The 21,712-nt window shown below is 37.4% G+C and overlaps 1 protein-coding gene across 16 annotated transcripts in view; it reads left to right on the top strand.

Moving 5' to 3' along the window:
• CLIP-190 (Cytoplasmic linker protein 190) overlaps positions 1-21,712 on the top strand; it is a 53,166-nt gene that overhangs the window by 6,062 nt on the left and 25,392 nt on the right. For 2 of the 16 annotated variants that reach the window (XM_028314950.1, XM_028314947.1), the window contains exon 1: positions 7,621-7,863. The exons of 12 other annotated variants lie outside the window; for them this stretch is intronic. In XM_028314950.1, coding sequence (XP_028170751.1) covers positions 7,833-7,863 — 31 coding nt within the window. In that variant the 5' untranslated portion in view covers positions 7,621-7,832. Of the gene's footprint in view, positions 1-7,620; positions 7,864-21,712 lie in introns of those variants that run through there. 2 more of the 16 variants (XM_028314946.1, XM_028314942.1) reach the window with 1 other exon arrangement.

The following is a 21,712-nucleotide window of genomic DNA, read 5'->3' as shown; positions in this document are numbered from 1 at the left end:
CATCCTCGAAAAATCTTTTAGCCATCATTTTATCGGGTTTATACTTCCAAGCTAGAGCACAGGCTAGCTAGAGTCACTTATTTAATATGATTAAATGGTTTATCATTACATTTTATTTACATATTTTAAATCATCAGTACAGAGTACAGCAATAGTGACTGAGTTTCTTGCGCTGCTTCTTCTCAGCACTGGCCCATTTATTGTCCCGAAGCAGTGGTAGGGTTAATATTGGGTCGTGTAAAAGTGCTTTTTTAAAGCCTATTTGCAAAAATAAATGAATTTTATGAATTTTTATTTTAGAGCCAGTAAGAAGAAGTAGGTAAATATTGTAAATATAAAAAGCCGAATAGAACTTTTCCAGCTTTTCTCGCCGCGGCTTAGAAATGACCTCCTCCCGAGCGAGAGTAATCTCAAAAGGTTTTAAGAGCTTTTTATTGAGATTTGCAAGCTACCTAAACATTTTCGCTAAAATAAACCTGACTTGGCTTAAAGTAAGGTAGCTCTTTGTTAAGTACAGTCACGGAATGAAAAGGTTCGTCTGTTTTCAAATTGATTCCTTCAACGAATTGCGAGCACATATTACCTTTTGAAACTATGTTACAGAATAATCTCGAGTTAGAGAAAATAATCTTTAACTGTTCGTCAGTAAAGTTCAAAATTATTCAGATCAAAATTGTTTGACGATTTATCTTGTCAAGAAGATTATGATTGATAAACTAAAACCTTCTTGTTGGTTCAACCTGCCATTATTATTTCTATTAAATAAAAAAAACTATTGTCAATTGGTCAATGTCATCATTGCATTGCACTGATGGGATAGAAAAATAAACAAGCGAAACCTTATTTGTTAGCAAACGTCATATTTATTTAAATGTTAGCAGCACTGTTTCTTGCACTGTTATGTTGGCAGGTTTGACTCTTACAGTACCTAGTGCAAGCGAAAACCGACACTAAGGTGACGAACCTTTTCATTCTGCGACTGTACATTTCAAAAACAATGACTAACAAACACTCTTTTATCTGAGAAAACGTTCTGCAATGTATAGGGGCACTGGCAAACAAAAAGCTATTTAACTTTGTTATTGACTATGTTAATGACAATACACTCATGAAATTAAAAATAAACCGGTGTTGTGGTTGTCGGTTAAATACAAATTAAGAACTTTATTATTTCTTTATTGATTCTGCAATGGGAGCAAAAATAATCAGTAGGAGAAAATATAATTTGATCCTTTCGTTTCGCCCACTCTAATTGCTTATGCAGTCAGGAATGATGTCATCAACATAGATAATGTTGAAATATAAACAAACGACGCTAATATCTAAGATTGGATACATACTTTGTACCAACCTTTCTTGAATCCAAATTAATACAGAGAACGTGAGAGCGGTAGAAGTTATTGCGCCATTATTCTATTTAAACAAGACGAATGTCTCGCTTCATAAAGAAAATCATGACGTAGCTTGGTCTTACTAACTCAAGGTTGTTACATTATTAATGTATCACTATTGATGTCATTCTCTACAAACTCACAATGCAACGACATAAACTCACTAAAGTCAAACCGGTTGCTATTAGCCTAAAACACAAGCTAGATTAACTAATAGAATTAATTTGCGAATATTGATCAAGCGCTGAAACCGCTCGAATGTCTGTCGTAAGGCGACTCTTTCGTGCAATTTTATCATATCCTGCTCTTTCACCTAAACTCCGGTTCTCCACTGAGTGATCCGATATTCCTGTAACTTGAGTGCTATGTTGAAATCATTACTGGAAAGTGTTCTGGTCTGCCGCGCCGGCCCTCAGGCACACGTGTGTGAAAACCAGCAAAGCGATGATACATTTTAAATTCAATATCAACGTCGACATTGCCAATTTCGAACTAATCGGCGAAGAATTTGATTAAACGTCGAAACCGGCAATTATACTCGCACAGCCTTGACTGTATTACGCACATGCATGAATTTAAAGTTTAAAGGTGCCATTTTAAACCAAAAAGTAAAAAAACAGTCGTGATAAAATCAGGAAAGTAACACTCATAAAAGAAATAAATGGCCACTTTGCGTCTGGTCTCGCATTTCTAGACTCTCGTGGGATAAGAAAACCTTTTTGAGAGATAACATTTTGGCTATAGTAATTTTAATATTAACTTGATATTTTAATATTAACTTGATATTTTAATATTAACTTGATATTTTTTGATGTGGTGAAATTCTAAGCTTCTTTTCTTATTAATATTTACAGCATGAATACTGGATGGCATGATTAAATGACATAACAATAAAAACGAATGGTAATATTAATTCAATAAAAAGTTGACAAGGACTGGCCGATACATAATATAAATAAAACAACGAGAAAAAACTTTCAACATGTATGAAATAAGTTTGGATAGGAAATTGTTGTTGATTGAGTCAAGTCCGAGGTTGGTAAATACGCTTTTTGTACGTGACTAGGAGCAGGATATCGTTGGCGGTCACAGCTCACTGCCTGGCCAGTCAAAAACTCAAAACAAACATCCAGTACAATCTCACGGTGATATGATATCTCAATTGTCAATTATTTGCATTTAGAAGTACCCGCTTTAATTTGTATATCAAATGACTTCCCCGAAATAGAGTTTAAAATTCCACTGTTCACACCTGTATTGTAGAGCCTTGTAATGAATATTCATTAAATTCCCGCTAATGTAGAGATAAAATTAAAAGGTGAATTAAATGAAGCTGAAGAATGCTGCGATTCTGATGGTCGATTGCTACTGCTAAGGTAATCATTGCTGATCTAGATTTTTAATATTTCCTTTTCTATGCAAACGCAAGGAAGTTGCGACACTATACAAGTAGTAACCGAGCCAATTTGCCTGCTTATTAAGACGGATATTACACAAAACGTTTAAAGACTAAAATCTTTTTAACTTTATTTTAATTTTAAACCTTAGGCAATCGTGTTTCTTACCACGATACTGTACTGACTGACTTTTAAATGCTGCGTCATTCATTGCACGTTATTTTAACTGACGCCTGTCGCCTGTTTTATTTCGCTGTTCCTTGAAATGCTAATGTTACGGTAAAAATTTTGAATGTAAATAGTAAGTACCTATTTAATATTACGGACTACTGGGAGTCATTTAACATTTTAAAGCATTTTCGTACTCTTTTCTAGACCAAATGGGTACAACGTACTAAAAACATGTAGAACGTATAGTTATTCAACTAGGTTGTAAGTAACAAGTTATGTAGCTAGAACTATCTGGTTTTAATTCAGGTTTATTGAAACTACGTAAAAATCTGTTAAGTAAGTCGTAATTATTGGTTAATTAGAATTTCTGGAAGTGCTCTACCTTAAGTATTCAGCTTCAGCTTGACTAGTTATTTATTCTGACATCATTTGAAAAAACAAAACTACAAAAGTGGCCTCACGATTTCAGTCAAAACATCTCTCCGCTGGCAAAGAGTTCGCCTGTGGCATGCTGCATGCATCGATTGTAAAATAATCCAATAAGGTGAAAGAGCACGGACGGCTAACTCCGCTACGTGCCTTCCGCTGTAAACTTTACCGTCAGTCAAGGATTGTTTGAAGTATAATCTATCGGTCAGCGCCCCGGTCTTATATGGATGGCTATTACATCAAAGTATTATAATTAATTATGCCAATGTTACTATAATAACTGGCCCAGTTATAAACTTGTTTGATAGGCTAATAAATTATTTAGACTACTGCCGGCGGTAGTAGCCAACTACCCACTATCATCCGCACCTTGTGAAAACTATTTGTACTTGTAAGACTGTTAGGAATTTTATGTTTTTCTTTCAGAAAATGCTAAAACTCTACAATAAATTTTGCTCTACATTTATTAATAGAACGGTTGTAATTTTACTTGCAATGGTCAGAAAGTATTAAAAATCATTTTCGATGTTCACCTTTTCGTGTTACTATTCTACTGACTGTCAATTCGTTACTATTAGAATTCTATAAAGAACTTATTACAAGAATATTAAAATCGTCGGAGGTTTCAGTAAAAAGTATTTTGAATTCTGCCACCTTCTTGAAACACGTAAAAGGCATCTCCAGAAGCCCATTTCATCGCCCAATTCATAAGGCAGTACATATTTCAAAAGCGGTAGGGTCTGAAGTACTTCGTCGGCTCAGTGACATTATGCTGACTCAGCGTGCTCCCATTCGCCGCCTCGTCACAGATTTCAAATATTCAAGAGGCTCTCAGTGTTCGAGGATATACATGAAGGTAGGATGGGACACTAAAAATAAATGATCAAGAAATGAAACTCAATACAACAAAAGCTTGCAAACAGTCGACATGTTTTGATTAATCTTCTAAAAATAACTATCTACACCTGCCTATCTTACGGCATCTTTCGACACGTAATGGTATTCTCAAATTAGGAGACTCCTAGTGAAAGGAAGCTTGAACTTTACCGTCTGTGGTTGTATAAGCTCGCTGACCGCTCTAAAACATGGCTATTTGTTCCCTGCAAGCCCAAGCGCACTTTCTTATTGTGAATTAGCTTTGTTTGGTCACTTGGTAGCACAGTGAAAGGAGCAAATTGGTTTATTTTATACGTTCAGTGCGTTAGCTATCAAAACTATTTTAATAAAATTGACGCCACTAATGAATGACACCTGTATCGTATAAAAATTATAATTACATATTGTGGTAGTGATGCAATAATAGATACTGAAGTCTATGTTAGGTAAGTGGACTAGTATTTTCGTAGATCTTTATCTTTGTAAAGGCTGGATGTAACACGAGTAATTGCTTAAACAGAAAACGATTGGCTGCTCTCTAAATGCAGCCAACAATTGATTTGTTATTCGATTTAAATTGTAATATAATCCGAATGCATAGAACTTGCCAAAGCCAGTGGTATTTTTCAACCAGGATGCGAACCGTGATGACGTGATTCACTTGCTCTTTTAAATGACTCGACCTCGGCGACTCTCTTTCTTTGACCTGTTAGAAATCGTGTCTGGTTTAACCGTCACTGTAGTTGCTGTCACGACAGGACTCAAGCGACAGCTCGTTAACTGGATTAGACTGTTGGGCAACACGCGACAATATTTACATCCTCTGCTTTATCTCTGGCAATATTTATCTACATGGGATGATATTCAACAGCCATGAATCATTAGCTGGTAACCTTATCTCCATGACAACGTTCTAGATAAATCATTTGACAATTGCGACTTACGTATATTTTTAAAAGGAATGACTAGACGCTCTTGTGCTAGAATACCACAACACAATGATAAGTAATGACATTCATATCGCAAGACTTTAATCCTATGGCATCGATGTAGTCGATAAGACATATAATAACTAACTTGTTCGACCCCCAAATATAAGTTCAAGTTCAAATTTAGACATTCAGTAATATTTACTGAATTTTACACCCGAATTACGATACTTCCTAATGGAAAATATATGTCTGCGTTAAGACAATACGTGTTAGCAAGCCGACTGGAGTAGCATTAGATAGCTCAAGGTTCAAGCACCAGTGGCCAAATAGGACAATCCGAGTATAAGCATTTACTCGACTCGTAACGTCTGAGCAAGAATTCGCGGCACGCACTTGCTATCAGCTTTTGATAAGATAGCCCCGAAGATTAGTCCAGTCAATAAAGCATTATAGATGGAAAACTGTAGAACACAATTTCTGACTTCAGGACTTTATTTAGACTAGTTAGGAGGTGAACATAGCAAAAGTCCCCGCCCTTAGCCCTTGAGCCGACGGGGAGAGGGGGGTTTAAAGGTGCCACTTTTCGGTTTTTCGCTTAATCCTCGGAAACTATGCGTCCTAGTGACATGACTACTTTGAACCAAAAAAAGCATATTCAATTTGCTACAGATGAGATGGACAAGTTTTTCTATAAATTGTATAGTTTTCGCGGAATCTGCTCTAGAGGGTCTGTAATATTGGAAATTTTATTTTTGTCTTACATGTTCCCATCAGGAGAAAATCGACTAAATCAACATTGAGCAATCATTCTAGACATGCGGGAGCATGTTAAGCCTAGTTCCAGCGAAGGGACTACACTGTGCGTATATTTATACGAATCACTTTGAGCCACTTTTGAATCCTCATCACTCAAAAACTACTGGGCATTAACACTTCAAATTTGGCTCATGTGTTGAGACTTACAAGATATACATCAGTTTCAAATTTCATAAATATACCTCAAACGGTTCTTTAGATATTGACGTCCAAAAATCTACATGTCTGACCTATAGACCAAATTCTAACCACTTCCAGATGACCTCGAAGGTTCAAATTTGGCATCCAGAAAGGTAGTTATGTAAATACAAAGGAACAAATAAAAAACCAGTAAATTTTAACATTTCACATGTGATAGATAGATAGTAGTGCTCTAAATATCGATTTTTGAACGTCAATACCTAAATAACCGTTTGAGGTATATTTATGAAATTTGAAGCTGATGTACATCTTGCAAGTCTCAATAGATGAGCCAAATTTGAAGTGTTAATGCACAGTAGTTTTTGAATGATGAGGAGTCAAAAGTGGCTCTAATTGGTTCGTCTAAATATACGCACGGTGCAGTCCCCTCCATGGAACTAGGCTTAACATGCTCCCGCATGTCTATAGTGTTTGCTCAATGTTGATTTAGTCGATTTTCTCCTGAAAGGAACATGTAAGACAACAATAAAATTTCCAATTTTACAGACCTTCTAGAGCAGATGCCGCAAAAACTATACAAGATATAGAAAAAATTGACGGTCTCACCTGTAGCAAATTGAATAAGCTTTTTTTGGTTCATAGTAGTCATGTCACTAGGACGCATAGTTTCCGAGGATTAAGCGAAAAACCGAAAAGTGGTACCTTTAAACCCCCCTCTTCCCGCCGGCTCAAGGGCTAAGGGCGGGGACTTTTGCTATGTTCACCTCCTAACTAGGCTAAATAAAGTCCCGAGGTCAGAAATTGTGTTCCACGGATTTCTCTCTACACCGTCGTTAAGGCATTCATTGATTGGACTAGATAGCTTGTGAGAGCCCTTTGTTTTATACAAGTCTATTTATTCTACTTGTATTCCAAAGTTTGACGATGCTGTAGGATTGCTGCAAAATGTATTCATTATAAAAATTGGTAGAGTTCAATCTAAAATAAAAAAATATTTTTTCAAAACGTTACTCCTATAGAGAAGAAAATAAATGATTCGCTATAGCGAATGATTTATAATCAATATCACAGATTACTCGCATTTCAATGGAAACAAATTAAAAGATATTAATACTGGCATTTTGTATATTTACACAGCTGAAAAGAGAAATAAATAATTTGCGAAACCAAAAGAAATGAGCTGAACACGAACATTGAACAAGTAATTTTTCGTGTTGATTATTATAACTAAACATTATTTTAGACTAAACATCATGTAAGTTGCGTGTATTCTTCAAATCAATTGCATGATTTAATTCTTGTTTTTGTTGTAAGAGGTATTAACATTATTCGAGCGTCTAAATTAGCGATTCCACGCGATATAACAAAATTAATATTGCTAATTTCGCGTCGTCGTATCACGCCGCCGCCCTGGGTAGGGGCTCCGGGAAAACAAAACATGGCTATAGGCTGTGTATAGGTTGTTATACTATCAGGCAGGAGCGAGGGCGGCGCGGCGTAGGACGACCGGCCGGCAGTGCACACTCGGCGAGCGAGCGACCCGCGCGCTTATGAGACTTACTCACGAACCGCGCATCTGCACCAGCGGAACTCTCATCTCGATTCCTGAGGCAAACACACCTACACGAAGTGCTCAAGATTTTTTTCACAATTTTTTGACGTCATAAACACCCAGAAAGATGCCCGTCGAAACGAAAATTAGCTTCTCCGGTGAGTTCGGCTTAATTTTTTGATGCTCTTTTAATAAACGCAAATTGAAATAGCAGATGCCTTGTACATTTAAATTGAATGCTTTAAATATGATAAAAAGTGATGAATTTTAATGTGGCAGGTGTAATTCGCACAGTATCACTCATTATTATCAGCGCAAAATAATAATATTTAAATGTTATGTTACGATTACAGTCACGTAGGTGATCTAAGAGTGACAATACGTACTGTAGCTAATAAAATAGTGTTTTATGTCCCCATAAATGTGATGTTTTACAAGCTGTAAGAAGAACGTGCATTAGTAGTAGTTAGTTTTCAATGGTACGGAACCAACCCTCGAGAGCACTAGACATCCAGCGCAGGCTGTGGAGTGTTCCAGTGCTTAAGTGTTAACGAGTTCGTGTACTGCTAATAAGTTGCTAATGCCTAGGGACAAAGCTACGTTTGTGCAAACTATTGCGAAAACAACATTGCATGACAAGACATGCGATACCTATTTTGGAAATTGAATTTGCTATGAATGACAACGTCACCTTTTGGAAGATACTCGATGTTGCAAATAGAGCTTCTTTTATAACCTTCCGAATTTATTATATCTCCTTAAAAAAAATCCATCTCAAATTTTCCGCGAAATTTAATGAAAACTGGTCTCTTAGAAAAAGAAAATAAATCATTACTTAGCGTTTTCGTACTGTATTCTTCTTCAGAAGGTATTTATTTTATTTGTGGATGTAAACAATCAAAATACGCTGATGCAGGTGTTACGTAAATATTAAGAAACAATGTCAACAGACGTCGGTAAAATTGCGGCAAATTGATGATGCACCCAAAAAATTCTGACAGATTTTTCGACGTACCGTACCGTAACATTTTGGGAACTCTTGGTAGAGCCGTGGTCGGAATAAATTACTTTGTATCTATCTAGTATCTACGACACTTCTATTTCATTGGGTGTGATTTATGGAAGAAAGTTACAACAATTTGTGAAGTTAGATTAGGACCTAAACGTAAAGTTTTAAGTTCAAATCTTAACTTGTGAACTCTACCATTTATCAACGTAGCATCATTATAGAAATTGTTTGTGGTTCTTAATTTTACTCTTGAATATGTTTTCGATGTTCATAAATAATAAATTGCATAATTTATTTAAATCATACTACACTTAATTCTGATTCGTCACTCCGCTGATGTCATAAATAGAGTAATCATCCGTGCAAGCAATAACATATCGACCGTATTGGATTTTAATGAATACAAAATTGATGTTCATCTGAAAATATCAATTTGAATTCTTGTTCCGGTTAACAATAACTTTCTTCGAGTGCTCGCGATTTCACTACATTCCCATTATAGATTGTAAAGTAGAAAATTTTTCTGATCTAAGGAATTGTTGCGTAGGTGAAACGGCTTTGAGTTCATTATGGTGATCTGATTTAGGAATTCTAATACTACTAATAAGTGTTACCTGTTAGCGAGTTGATTTTCTATAGGTACGTAATAGAAGGCTTCTTTTAGGTAAACAAATTAGGTATTGGCACTAGTAAGTACCAATTTATTATGTCACTGTGGTATAAAAATCCCCGCCCTTTACAAAAATGAATCACATAGCCTACTAGTGACCTAATATGATGAAATAACTTAGGTACATCGGTTTTAAAATCGTAAACATACCTATGTTTTGTAATAGCACTTTGACTAGGTGCGTCGTTCATCCCTGCGGGATCCCCTTTTGGCCCTGAAGCGTGTCTGGCTGGGGAACGAGGGTGAGGTTCTATGGATTCCTGGCTATAGATTTCTATTTCAATTTTGTATAGCTGTGCTTCGAGTGCTTTACTTGAGCCCTTTGTTATTATCTTAATCACCTGCTAATAATAAAAGCTAATCTAATATAACAAATACTAAATATTGTTTTAATTGAACTTACATTGTTAGTTGACATTATTAACTGCAAGTTTGTATTATTGATTTTCTTAATCGGAACTAAATAAATTACTTGCGAAAATAAATTTACTCGCTAAATTGATTTATGGCTCTTCAAAGCAAGTAATGATGCTATCAACAATCTATTACTGACATCCAAATACAATAATAACAAAATAATTAATGACACGTACTGGAGCGTTATTTGTCGTAATTACCACTTAGCGATTATAATGCGCTTCTGCAGCTCTACAAAACCGGTCACATTCAATATGACGAGGTGAGACGGCGTCATGTCCATTTAAGCCTGTGACAACGTTTTTTCTAGTTATTTCGATTTTATTATTAGTTACTCGTTGGTGGTCGGCATTAGTTTTCTATGCCTCCGTTTAGTCAGAGAAGTTCGCCGTGACCTCTGGACGAGCGGACTCATGATCTTAAGGATCATGTATTTTGCTCCACACAACGGACTTAACCTTGTTTAGCTCACCGGTGGCATGCCAAGCCGATGCCATAACTGCATCCTGACCTTGTCCGTGTTTCGTACAAAGGAAATTGTAATTGTAATGTAAAAAAGCGAAACCCATCGACCGAGACGTCGCGTCGGACTTCATCATGATGCTATGTCTGCTGCTGTACGAGACTCACAAAAAATTGTCCCCAGTATTACTGAACATGCTAATTTATTCATTTGCCTCACTATCTTTTCCTGTTTTCGAAGTTTTTGCCAATACCTTCTCAGGTAATATTTACATTTCAAATAAATGAGTTCGTGCGCCTTATCGAAGGTAAAGTGAAGGTTAATTCAAACAGCGTAATTACAAGTTTGGAAAAATAACTTGCACGTTTAGCAGTAATGGCGCTATCTCATCTTTGTTGCTGTGATAGTCTGGCTAAAGAACGTTAAAATTATCATAAGCCGGCACGCTAGACCCTTTGTTTGCAAATTCACTCTAAACTTGAAGATAAATAACTCTGTGTTTACCGACTTTGTTAGTTAATAGTAGGCAGTTGCGTAATAGCCAGTTTTTCTTTATGATTTTCTGTACTTCATAGCGTGACACACGTCATCTTTGTCGCTTAGTATACCTACCGATTCTGCGGTGGCTATTGGTCGTAGAGGTATTAAAAGCACGTGACGCGATAACAATTTTACAAACTAAACACTGAATCGAAGGTCAACTTTATGCTGGTTATGAATGCCCGTGCTATTAAAAACAGACGACAGATTCTTAGATTTAAAGATAGCCGTTAACTTCCTGTCTTTTACCCTCGTCGGAGATGTGCTTCGCATGTTGGAATTGCTCAATTACGCGAACTGGCATTGTTATCAGCCGACCATAGCGAAACTGCAGAGCAGGTGTGACCTGCAGGGTCTTTACGTGACTAGGTTACACACAATAATAAACAAGTGTCATCACGCACGCCACATAAGGTCAACGTTTTAGCATTGATCCCAGGACTACCGATGCGCTTGGTTTAACACATCTTTTGCAAACGTAACGCGATCCTTTCGATAAAATTTATAACTTGCATTGTTTTTGTCACCACAGTAATTTAAACGCTGCGCCTTGAACTACGGTTTCGATTTCGTATCGATAGTAATTCTTCTCGAGCGTATCAGACCGGACCAAACATGTCTTGGTAATCAATCGTAAATCGCCGGCTTGTTTTACATGCGATTTTTATTACGAAATTGAGATGTTATTTAAAATGAGGATGGCGGGACTGGTAGAGTCCGGAGATGTAGGGCCACCCACGCCCGGGGCCAGCCACGTGACAAATTGATATCTGTGCGCGCTGCCTCCTCAATTACCGTCACCGTGAAATGACATCCCTTTTTAAAGTTCTCTCCACAAACCGTCTTACATCCTCGTTACGTAACGAAATTGTTCTCACGTCACGATATCTAATGTTCGTGAACATCCTCGTAGTTTCTCGTGATTAACTTTTTACTATCTGTTTATATTATTTGTAGCTCATTATTTTAAATTGCTTTACTTGCAGAAAATCATCATTAATCTCTCCATCTACGTCGCTTCTTATGTTGCTGTCGCTTAAATGTTAAAAACAAGTATAAATATTAGGAAGTGAAGTTTGCAGATGTTTCTGATATTTTATTTTTTGTAGAGTTCGAATCAATTACCTGTCAGGGTTTTTCCTCATGTTTAAGAGATTGGATAACATGTAGTGATGGGCCGACTATGGTCTTTGCCGACTAACCGACTAGCCGACTAATCGGTTTTCAAATTGCCGATTAGTCGGCCGACTAATCGGCAATGCCGATCATTCTAATACCTACTTGTCCGAAGAATAATATCTAGTTTTTTTTAAAGAAATAGTTATGAATATATATTTCTAAAGAGATAAATATAACTTCTTCAGAAATAAGATTTCTTTAATATGCGAAAAAATAAAAAGAAACATTACAATCAACTAACAGTACCTAAGGTAGATGTCATAATTTTCGACGGCGGAGGGGTCAGAGGAGGTGACCACAATATGATCGCCTCCTGATGGGCTAGGATTCGCGCCGTGATATTATTCTTACTTATCGACGTCAAAATGAATGGGCAAAATTGCGCTTATAATGGCACGCATCCTAGTCCCACTGATTTCTCTCCACCCTTCACGGTGATGGTCAGCTGGGGGCGTGGGGGTATCCCCGCCTGCATAGCACGGACTACCACCACCGTCGGATAGGCAGGGCCCGCCATACAGGTGGGCAATTGCCGGGACGGACTGTGATAGTTGATGGCTTTGTCCGGATTCCTATAGTTCTTCACACTAGGGCGATCTCAGGGGTTATTTATGTGGGTATTCCTCATCCTTCCGATGAGAGGAGCCCCACATAATCTACCACTTCCCCGCAGGATAGGTATGCAATTCCATTCATTTTTCCCCGAAAAAAAAGTGTCATAATTTTTATATGGACTAGACAAATTACATGAACTTTACAAATTTTTCATGATATCCTGGTAATTTTAACTAATCTTAAATTTGTTTGAATTTAGACTGATTGCCAAAATTTTAAATCAGGTGAAACCACTTTTTACTGATTTTTTTCAGTCAAAAGTGGTTTAGATAAACGCCCTTGGTCTACCTCATAATTATCTTGGTGATTATGAGTTTATTTCATTCGCACATTTAATTTTGTAATGCGCCGATTATAATCGGCATATTTTGCCGAATAGTCGTCACTAGTCGGCCGACTACAAATGATGCCGAATAGTCGGCTTTCCCGACTAGTCGGCGACTAGTCGGCCCATCTCTAAACATGGTAAAATGACATCAACGAATTTAAGTATTTATTTAGTTTGCTAGAGTTGAAGGCACTAAAATTATACATTTTGTTGTATCTTCAATTCAAAACATGTTTATGCGTAGTGTCTCAGGCTTAGCACACAACCATGCGCAAGGATCATTTGTAATTTATGATTTGTAACTTTTCGAAGCCTGTGGCGTTACCTCCAATTGTTTGCGACAAAGAGACCTATTATCGCCATTGTGTCTTAAACATTTTACAACTTACGAGAATACTACGTAATGTTCGTAGCTACAAATATATTTTCTTTCTTGGCAGAAGTTAATTCAGAATAATGTTTAAAATGAACGTAGACTATGTCGGTGTCCACCTGGAGATCTGCCAAATACGCTCCAAGTTTTACGTTTTATAATATCAACTTTTATGGGGTGAAATAAGTAGAACTTTAGTTATTTATGTGCGTTTGGGTACGGATAGAATGAGATCGGCGACGCCGCGTCTAGACCAAATCTTTTATCGAGGGATTCCTTTTAATAAATTTTACCACGTGGTGGAAAGAATTCCATGGTTCTTTCAAATTCTGGAAGCATCTTTATAGGACAGGTGACCATTAAAAATGTTCAATGAATACTTATCTATTAGGGACTAAAAGTTTTAAGAGCTTTCATACAACAATCGGGTTCGCTTTCCATCTTTGTGCCTTAACCGATATACTATGGGAGTTAGGAGTTGTTTCTGTTATCTTGTTGTATTTATGGCGTCTATTCTGAAACGCGATTATCTAGGATCACGCAGGAAGTTGAGTAATTTATCTGCTTACTGGGCAGCTTTGTAACAGAGCTCGGTGATAAACACTGCAATAGGTGTCATGGTTGGTACTCCCCTCCATACACCCATTGTCGTTATCTTGGAACAAATTAAACCAAAAGGCACTTTGCAGTGTTATTATAGTCGCTTTTTTCTTTACCTCCTACATTAAAGGCAAAGTACGTTGTAGGAATATTCCTCGATATTTCAGGTGCCTTCGACAATGCTTGGTGGCCGATCCTGCTCTTAAAACTGAAAGTTCGTGGATGCTATAGTAATATATATTCACTACTGCACTCGTACTTTTGTAACGGTACAACTAAATTAAAACTCGGCCATCATGCTGAATCAAAGGTGCTCACGCGCGGCTGTCCCCAAGGATCGGTCCTAGGGCCCTACCTTTGGAATTTGGGTTTCGATGATTTTCTAGCATTACCACTACCCGAAGGCTGTTCGTTAACCGGGTACGCTGATGACGGTCTCCTTTTAATAGAGGCTGACACTAGATCAAAGCTTGAAAATCTAGCGGATACATGCTTGAATTTAATATCTCAATGGGGAGACAGGAATCGTTTGCAGTTTGCCCCTCACAAAACTTATCAGCTTCTATTAAAAGGTAATCTTAAAGTTTTGCCTCGCATTAAATTCAATGAAATAACTGTTAAAAAACGGGAATCTGTTTGCTATCTCGGACTAATTTTAGAGAAAAACTTTAGTTTTGTCGAGCACATTAAACAGATCGGTGAAAAAGCTAAAAAGAACTTTTATGCCTTAAGTCACATTTCAACCTCGACGTGGGGTCTAACGTTTAAAATCCTCCGAGTAATATATTCGGCCACTTATTTAAGCTCCATTTGCTATGGTGCACCAGTTTGGGCTGACAGAGCTACTATAGGAGCCGCTCGACGGAAACTACTCCAAAGTCAACGCCTTGCATTGATTTTTCTTTGCAAAGCTTACAGAACTGTGAGCACGGAGGCTCTGCCAGTCCTGGCTGGTGTACTGCCGGTCGACTTAGAGGTACAAAAGCGTGCGGCTATGTACTTCGCATCAAGGGAAAATATAACCTCCGATTTCTTAAATAGCCGCGATCGTTCTAAAATAAGTCGATTATTTGATTCCCGAGAAGTCGTTGAAGAAGATTTACTTAATGAATGGCAAAAAAGATGGGATACGTCAGTCAAAGGACGTCACTTATATAAATTCTTCCCGAATGTACGCGAACGTCTAACTAGGCGATGGTTAGAAATCGACCATTGCTCGTCGCAGTTCCTCACGGGACATGGCAACTTTAAACATAAACTTCACGAATTCAAACTAGTTCCGTCTCCTTTTTGCGAGTGTTCCACTGATGATGTCAGTCATGAGCAGTCTGCCCATCATATCTTGTGGGAGTGTGATCTTTGGAAACATGAACGTGATATAATGCTTAATTCAATACAACATACATCTGTTTCCGCAATTTATTACACCGATCTTGTCGCGACAAGGAAAAATTTCCGTGCTTTTAAGCGATTTTGTGAAAAATATTATTGGCAGGTAGTTGCTAATTGCTCATAAGATAGGCCCCCTTAATTTAATTTATTGTCCGTGGTGCATAATCTTTTTCTTAAAGGTTTTTAAACCTTTGTTTGTCACCTGTCATCCGCTTTGCAATGGAGGGAAGTCGAACCTTAATTTCGAACTCCTCCTATGTTCTTCTGATTAATTTCGTTGCGGGTCCAATGACAGTTTAACTTTCCCCCGGGACAAACTTGACCTTCATTGGTTGGGTTTTTGTGGCGGTCAAGCTGTAGATCCTGGCTACACAGGAGTTGCAGTGGTGGGAACGAGAGGTGGGAATAGTCCCTTTACCTCCTACATCTTAATGCCTGGTAGTGAACCTTCATGATGTACCAATAGTTCAATTTGGCAAGCTTATTCAAATTATATGGAAATCCCATGTGTTTTTCATATGATATCCATAATATTACTATGACCATTTTCCTATGAATAGTAAACAAATAGACATTTGCAAGTTTACTTACATCTTTCCCGATATCTACCGGAGTGCAGGGGCGTCAGCTACTTAAATATTCATCGTCAATAACCAATTTACGCACACGTTCACCTTAGCATGAATTTCAATCGACAGCCGTGTTTAGATGTGACAAAACGCCTCCTCAAATATTACATAGACCATGTTCAACATCCTGATGGTGTTGGTGTGTTGTCTTAAAATTATTCGCAATTTCCTCATCGTTCACCTCCTGTGATAGTTTAATCTGTTATTTATTTCTGATAGTGAATATAACACAATTTTACAAATAGCAACGACCCGATATAATCTTATCAATCTACCTTATATCGGTTAATACTCAGAACATACACTGAATCATCGTATGTGAATGAGTCGCAATAGCCTAATTCTTTTGTAACACTGGTACATAATTGTATCATACTTTGCAAAAATGTCGTCAACGTATGCCATCATCATATTGATCATGGCATGGTATTGCGCAGTTTAATGTTATTATTTATACATAATGAAGATGTTCGTTCCTAATCCGTATGGTGTTTGATGAATCTCTTTTATCGAGTTTTTGTGTCCATTATCACAGTCCCCAGAAGGCGGCTACATTCAGGTGCGAATTGTTTTATTGACAAAACGCTTGCGTCACCGTTCGCCTAGCTGAGACGTACAAGTTCAAGGAGACAGGTCGACGGGAAACTCTTGTCTCGCACATCTAGAAATGTATACAGTTAAATAATGTATGAATGAATTCCAGCGCAGAATTTAAAAGTCAAAACAAAACCGGTATTACCTTAAGGTTTGGCGTTTGTTTTTATAGCGAAATGTCGTAAATTCTTAGAAGAATCTTTAAATATGTAATGTATTGGATTTCCCGCTTCTTAATTATCTGTAGTTTATGCGAGGCACATAGTACTTGAGGTATATACGCTTCGTCACTTCTACGAGTATGTACACAGTTGGCAAAGGTCCGCTCCATTTCTATGTACATGCTACAACCAGTGTTGAAACTATGTGGCGTGCTGATTCACAATATGGACTTAAGTGAGCAAATAACTCTTTAGCCACGGATAAGGGTCTGTCAAGTACCGCGCTTGACAGGAAAGATTCCATCTTTGCGCTGATGTCACTACCTAAACACGCGACTAAACTAAACTTGGGCTTTTCTAACATACTTGACTGCTCAATCATTCACCTTTCCGAGAAACAGATAAAGCAAGATACAAAGTAATAACCTATTAAAATTGTTCCAATGAAAATTTATCGGATAGATTATAAGGTGCCCGATAAATAACTAGAATTGTGTTGCAGTGACGCCCTGCAAGCTTCTCTTTACGAGTGACATTTATCACTGCCTCGGATAAGAATCTGAGCGGTATTTCTGCAGGCGTGAGAAACAAAGGCTACCCGGCGCATGCGGCGTGCATCGTGACCGTTGCAGCGCCTAACTGCTTCGAACATTGCAGTTATCTTGCAATAATCCCACCAGTCTTGCAGATAAATCTCGAAGGGAACTGTGATGTATAAATTTATAAGATGTGTTATAATATCTCCAATCTTCAGTAAATCTGTTCTAGCTCAATTTCTGTCTAAAATAAGGTTCCTATTTGAGTTGTGCTTGCAATGGCAACGAATATTATGTTTCCATATATTTCATCTTTATGTCTAACTAGCTGACCCGGCGAACTTTGTTCCGCCTTAATGGCAATAAATAACCAGACTTTTTTTTAATTTCGAACGGGATAAAAAGTATCCTATGTCCTTCTCCTGGCTCTAAACTACCTCCCTGACAATTTTCAGCTAAATCGGTTCAGCCGTTCTTCAGTTATAAGCGAAGTAACTAACACGACTTTCTTTTATATATATAGATAGCTGACCCGGCGAACTTTGTTCCGCCTTAATGGCAATAAATAACCAGACTTTTTTTTAATTTCGAACGGGATAAAAAGTATCCTATGTCCTTCTCCTGGCTCTAAACTACCTCCCTGACAATTTTCAGCTAAATCGGTTCAGCCGTTCTTCAGTTATAAGCGAAGTAACTAACACGACTTTCTTTTATATAATACTAGCTGACCCGGCGAACTTTGTTCCGCCTTAATGGCAATCAATAACGGGATAAAAAGTATCCTATGTCCTTCTCCTGGCTCTAAACTACCTCCCTGACAATTTTCAGCTGAATCGGTTAAGCCGTTCTTGAGTTATAAGTGGAGTAACTAACACGACTTTCTTTTATATAATAGATAGATAGCGTAAGAGCTATAGGCACATTTTCGGCTTTCTTTATTGCAAACATTATGATTCAGAGATATGAATAATAAATGTACTATAGAGAGAAGTAGCGCTCCAAGTCACGTCCCTTCCGAACGCAAATTTCTTAGAATAATGTAGATAAATAAACAGGGTCAATAACAAACAATGCTATTCAAAGGAATTTGTGCGTTTATTTATCCTCAATATTATTATTATCTATATCGAAAATACATCAATATACAATGTCTATATCATAAACGTTGAGTTTATATCTGTCCAACTGATCTATCGATAATGTCCCGATAACACGATCGCAAAAAGCTACAACTATTATGTCAGTTTTTTTGCGTAGCGCCACATCAATCATGTCTTCTTGTCAGCACTGAGTAATTTGACGTCCAAGTATTTCTTACATTGGTAATTTGGTATTAAATTCCTCTTCTTTCACTCGGGAATCAAAGCTTAAATCAAATTACTTTAAAAATTCTTTTGCTTTCTTTCTGCCTCCTTCCTTTTTTGCCTCTAATTAAGCTTTGCCCGTTTCGTCTGTTTAATTAGTATCGTTTAGCGTGTGCGACGAGCCTCATTTAGCATGCCAGGTGGTGTGTTGGTGCGGCTCATTACTGCCCATTACCGTGTGCAGGGCGCTACGTGCCGTGAATCAAGATCCAATTTCATACCATACCCGCCGACCCTTAAGGAACGCATCGTCAATTACACTTTTGAATTATTCAATTTCTTTAACGATTGTATTATTAAGCTGGTGTTGTCTTAAGCGGCTGCGGTTATTAACCAGCCTAATAAGGGAACTCTCACAAAAGCGCCGCCGGCTGCTCAAGTTAATCGCTCGTGACAACCGTGAGCTCCATTTGCGTACATGTCGAGATGCTCACATTATCTGAAATGATCCGATGTTGATTATTGCAATGTTTATCTTTACATAGCTATGGATATAAAAAAGTTATTGCCCACTGATTCACTGTAAACGACACAATAGTCTATAAATTTTAAGATTCAATGAATTAATAATACATCTGCAGCCTGTTGACTTGCTGGCATATCGGTTGTAATTTTGGTCTGTTGCTTTTTAATACGCAATATTCCTTTTATATTTTAAACACTCCAAAGATGGCATTGGTCTTTATTTTCCAAAGAATACAATTATAGTTTTGAGTTTTTCCCCTCACGGCTCATCTTATCATTTTGGGGACGAAGCAACATCAACATTGTCTCCTCCATACATGTGGATGAGTCACACGCCCTTCAGATGAAACACAATCATCTTTTATGTACCTGAGTTGAATTCCTTACCAACAATATTTCAGTTATGATAATGGCCAGATAAATAAATACTTGAAATACGGGATCGGTGAGTCAGTAGTGTTTATTGACATGACCCCAATGTTGCCTCACGTGTAGGGGGTCAGTGAGAATGGTAATCAATTTGAAGCGTACTTCCTTTGGAGGAAATTTATGAATTTCCCGTCGACCATTATGGAGATGAATGACAGTTACTAGTCAGCCCTTTGTACCTAATTGACAAATTGTAAAGCTGTCATTAGAGAGCGAAGGATCGCGGTAGCGCAGACACTTGCGCCAACTCGGTCACTCAGACTACACTAAGTATTTTCGTATGTACCTAGTCCTCCTGCCACTTCCTAGTGTTCCAGATAACATAATGTTATGTTTATTACTAATAGCAGACTAAGAATTTTATTGGTCAAAGACACACACCACATTTTTATTTTTACTACTTCACATAGAGCCGCGTTAATTACAAGCAATTTTTAACAACTCTTAAGATTAGCTAAACTGTGTAATTGCCGTTGAGAATTGCATTTGTCCTGCAACATGCCGTTATTGCATCAATTGTTAAAGCACCTCTTTGGTGAGTGGCTCAAATTGTCCTCAATTGGCATGTTAGCCTCGTCACCCGTGAAAGTGTCACTATTAATTGGGCCAGTCTAATCTACCAACCAATAGTAGTAAACTCTTGCAGTGTATGTTACTATAACTATGGTGTCATCATCATTACCTATCTATACGACAGCAGTCAAATCTGCTTTTATATCTCATTCATTCATATTGATTTCTTTTTAGATAATGTTAACAACAAATTCTGTTATAACAAACAGCATTATGCATTGACAGTCGATAAAAAATTAACAGAAAAACGTAATTACGGCCCCGTTGTGTTATTTGCAGAATGTGCCTAATTGTTTGGGCGTACGTTCATGCGACGAAGCACGTAATTATTTTCAACTTGAACTTGACCACAAAAACCAAAGTCACACGTAATATGCTCCGGCCACGGTCCGCCGTCAAGTATCTCTCGTCGTGTGCTAATAAAATGGATAAATAATGTTCGTCTGTTATAGCAATTACATCATTTCCACAAACAACTTTTGTGCTTAATATAAACATGTGAACTTAATTCGTAGCTCGTATTTTTCCTCGTGATATTTTATATTTTCATTTTAACAAAAGTACACACACATCGTGTCGTTGTATGCTCGCCCCCGTCAATTATAGCACCAATATAAGCGTAGGTAGTTTTATTTCTTATGACACCTGTGATAAGCGATGATTGTTCACGCATATTTTTAACTGCAATATCTCAAAGGTTATCTTTAAACTTGGACACGAAAACATTGTTATCCGTTTTGAAATCGTCAGCCGACAAGTGACTGATGTTTAAATTTATTGCTGCTATTTGCGCGGGATTCGCAAACTAGTTGTCAAAGTATGAATTCAATAACTATGACAAATGCCTTCTTAGCATGACAATGGGAGTCTGCCACGTTACATGCAAACGTGAAAAAATGCCGTCTTGTTATGTTAATGTTGTCAATTTAATTTAATGGCGTCTTACATTTTTGACAACAAAGGAGGTGGGTACATCTCAAAGACATCTATTTAACCATATTCGTTAAGTATTGATCGAGCAAAATGAAGTGCGATCATTAAAGAAATAGGAATATCCATGGGAATCTACCAACTGCAAGTACAATAGACGGGAGGGAGAGCTTGTCGCGTTCTATTAGAAGTTAAATAATTTATTAGTAACTGCAATGCAGTAATCTATTAAGCTTTCAATTTGACTCACGACAAGTCCAATTGCCTCTATTAGCTTCACAGTACTTGAAATGTTGTTGTCTTGGAAAATGTACATTGATGACGTTATCGTTGTAGCGAAACCTACGCGGAAAAGCTGTCGCCTCGTAATTTATAATCTAAGGTTGGATGATTGCATTGCTATTGATGAATGCTTAATTACAGTTATTATTATGACGGGTCTAGCTATAAATTCGCTCGAGATAATCACGACTCGATATCAACAGAGTAGCATTCGCCTTTATGCAAAATTCAAAATTGTAGCCACTTGCAAAATTACATTTTGTTATTGATTTTGGTATACTATCTTAACGAAATATGAAAAGATTGATTGATTAGTTGACAAGTAGTTTAAATTGAAAATCCTGCGAATGTTGTTTCCAAATCAATCTTAACTCTGAATTAACTGGCAGAAAATAGATCGCTTGGTATTGATTGGCTGCAGACAGCGTTTTCTCCTTTCATTTCAAAATATTCTCAAA

The sequence above is a fragment of the Ostrinia furnacalis genome, unplaced genomic scaffold (genome assembly GCF_004193835.3).
Source record: "Ostrinia furnacalis isolate ACB-3 unplaced genomic scaffold, ASM419383v2 OfSCF4936, whole genome shotgun sequence".
NCBI classification, from domain to species: domain Eukaryota; kingdom Metazoa; phylum Arthropoda; class Insecta; order Lepidoptera; family Crambidae; genus Ostrinia; species Ostrinia furnacalis.
The sequence above is the reverse complement of the archived record's forward strand: the minus strand, read 5'-3'. Positions and strand labels throughout refer to the sequence as shown.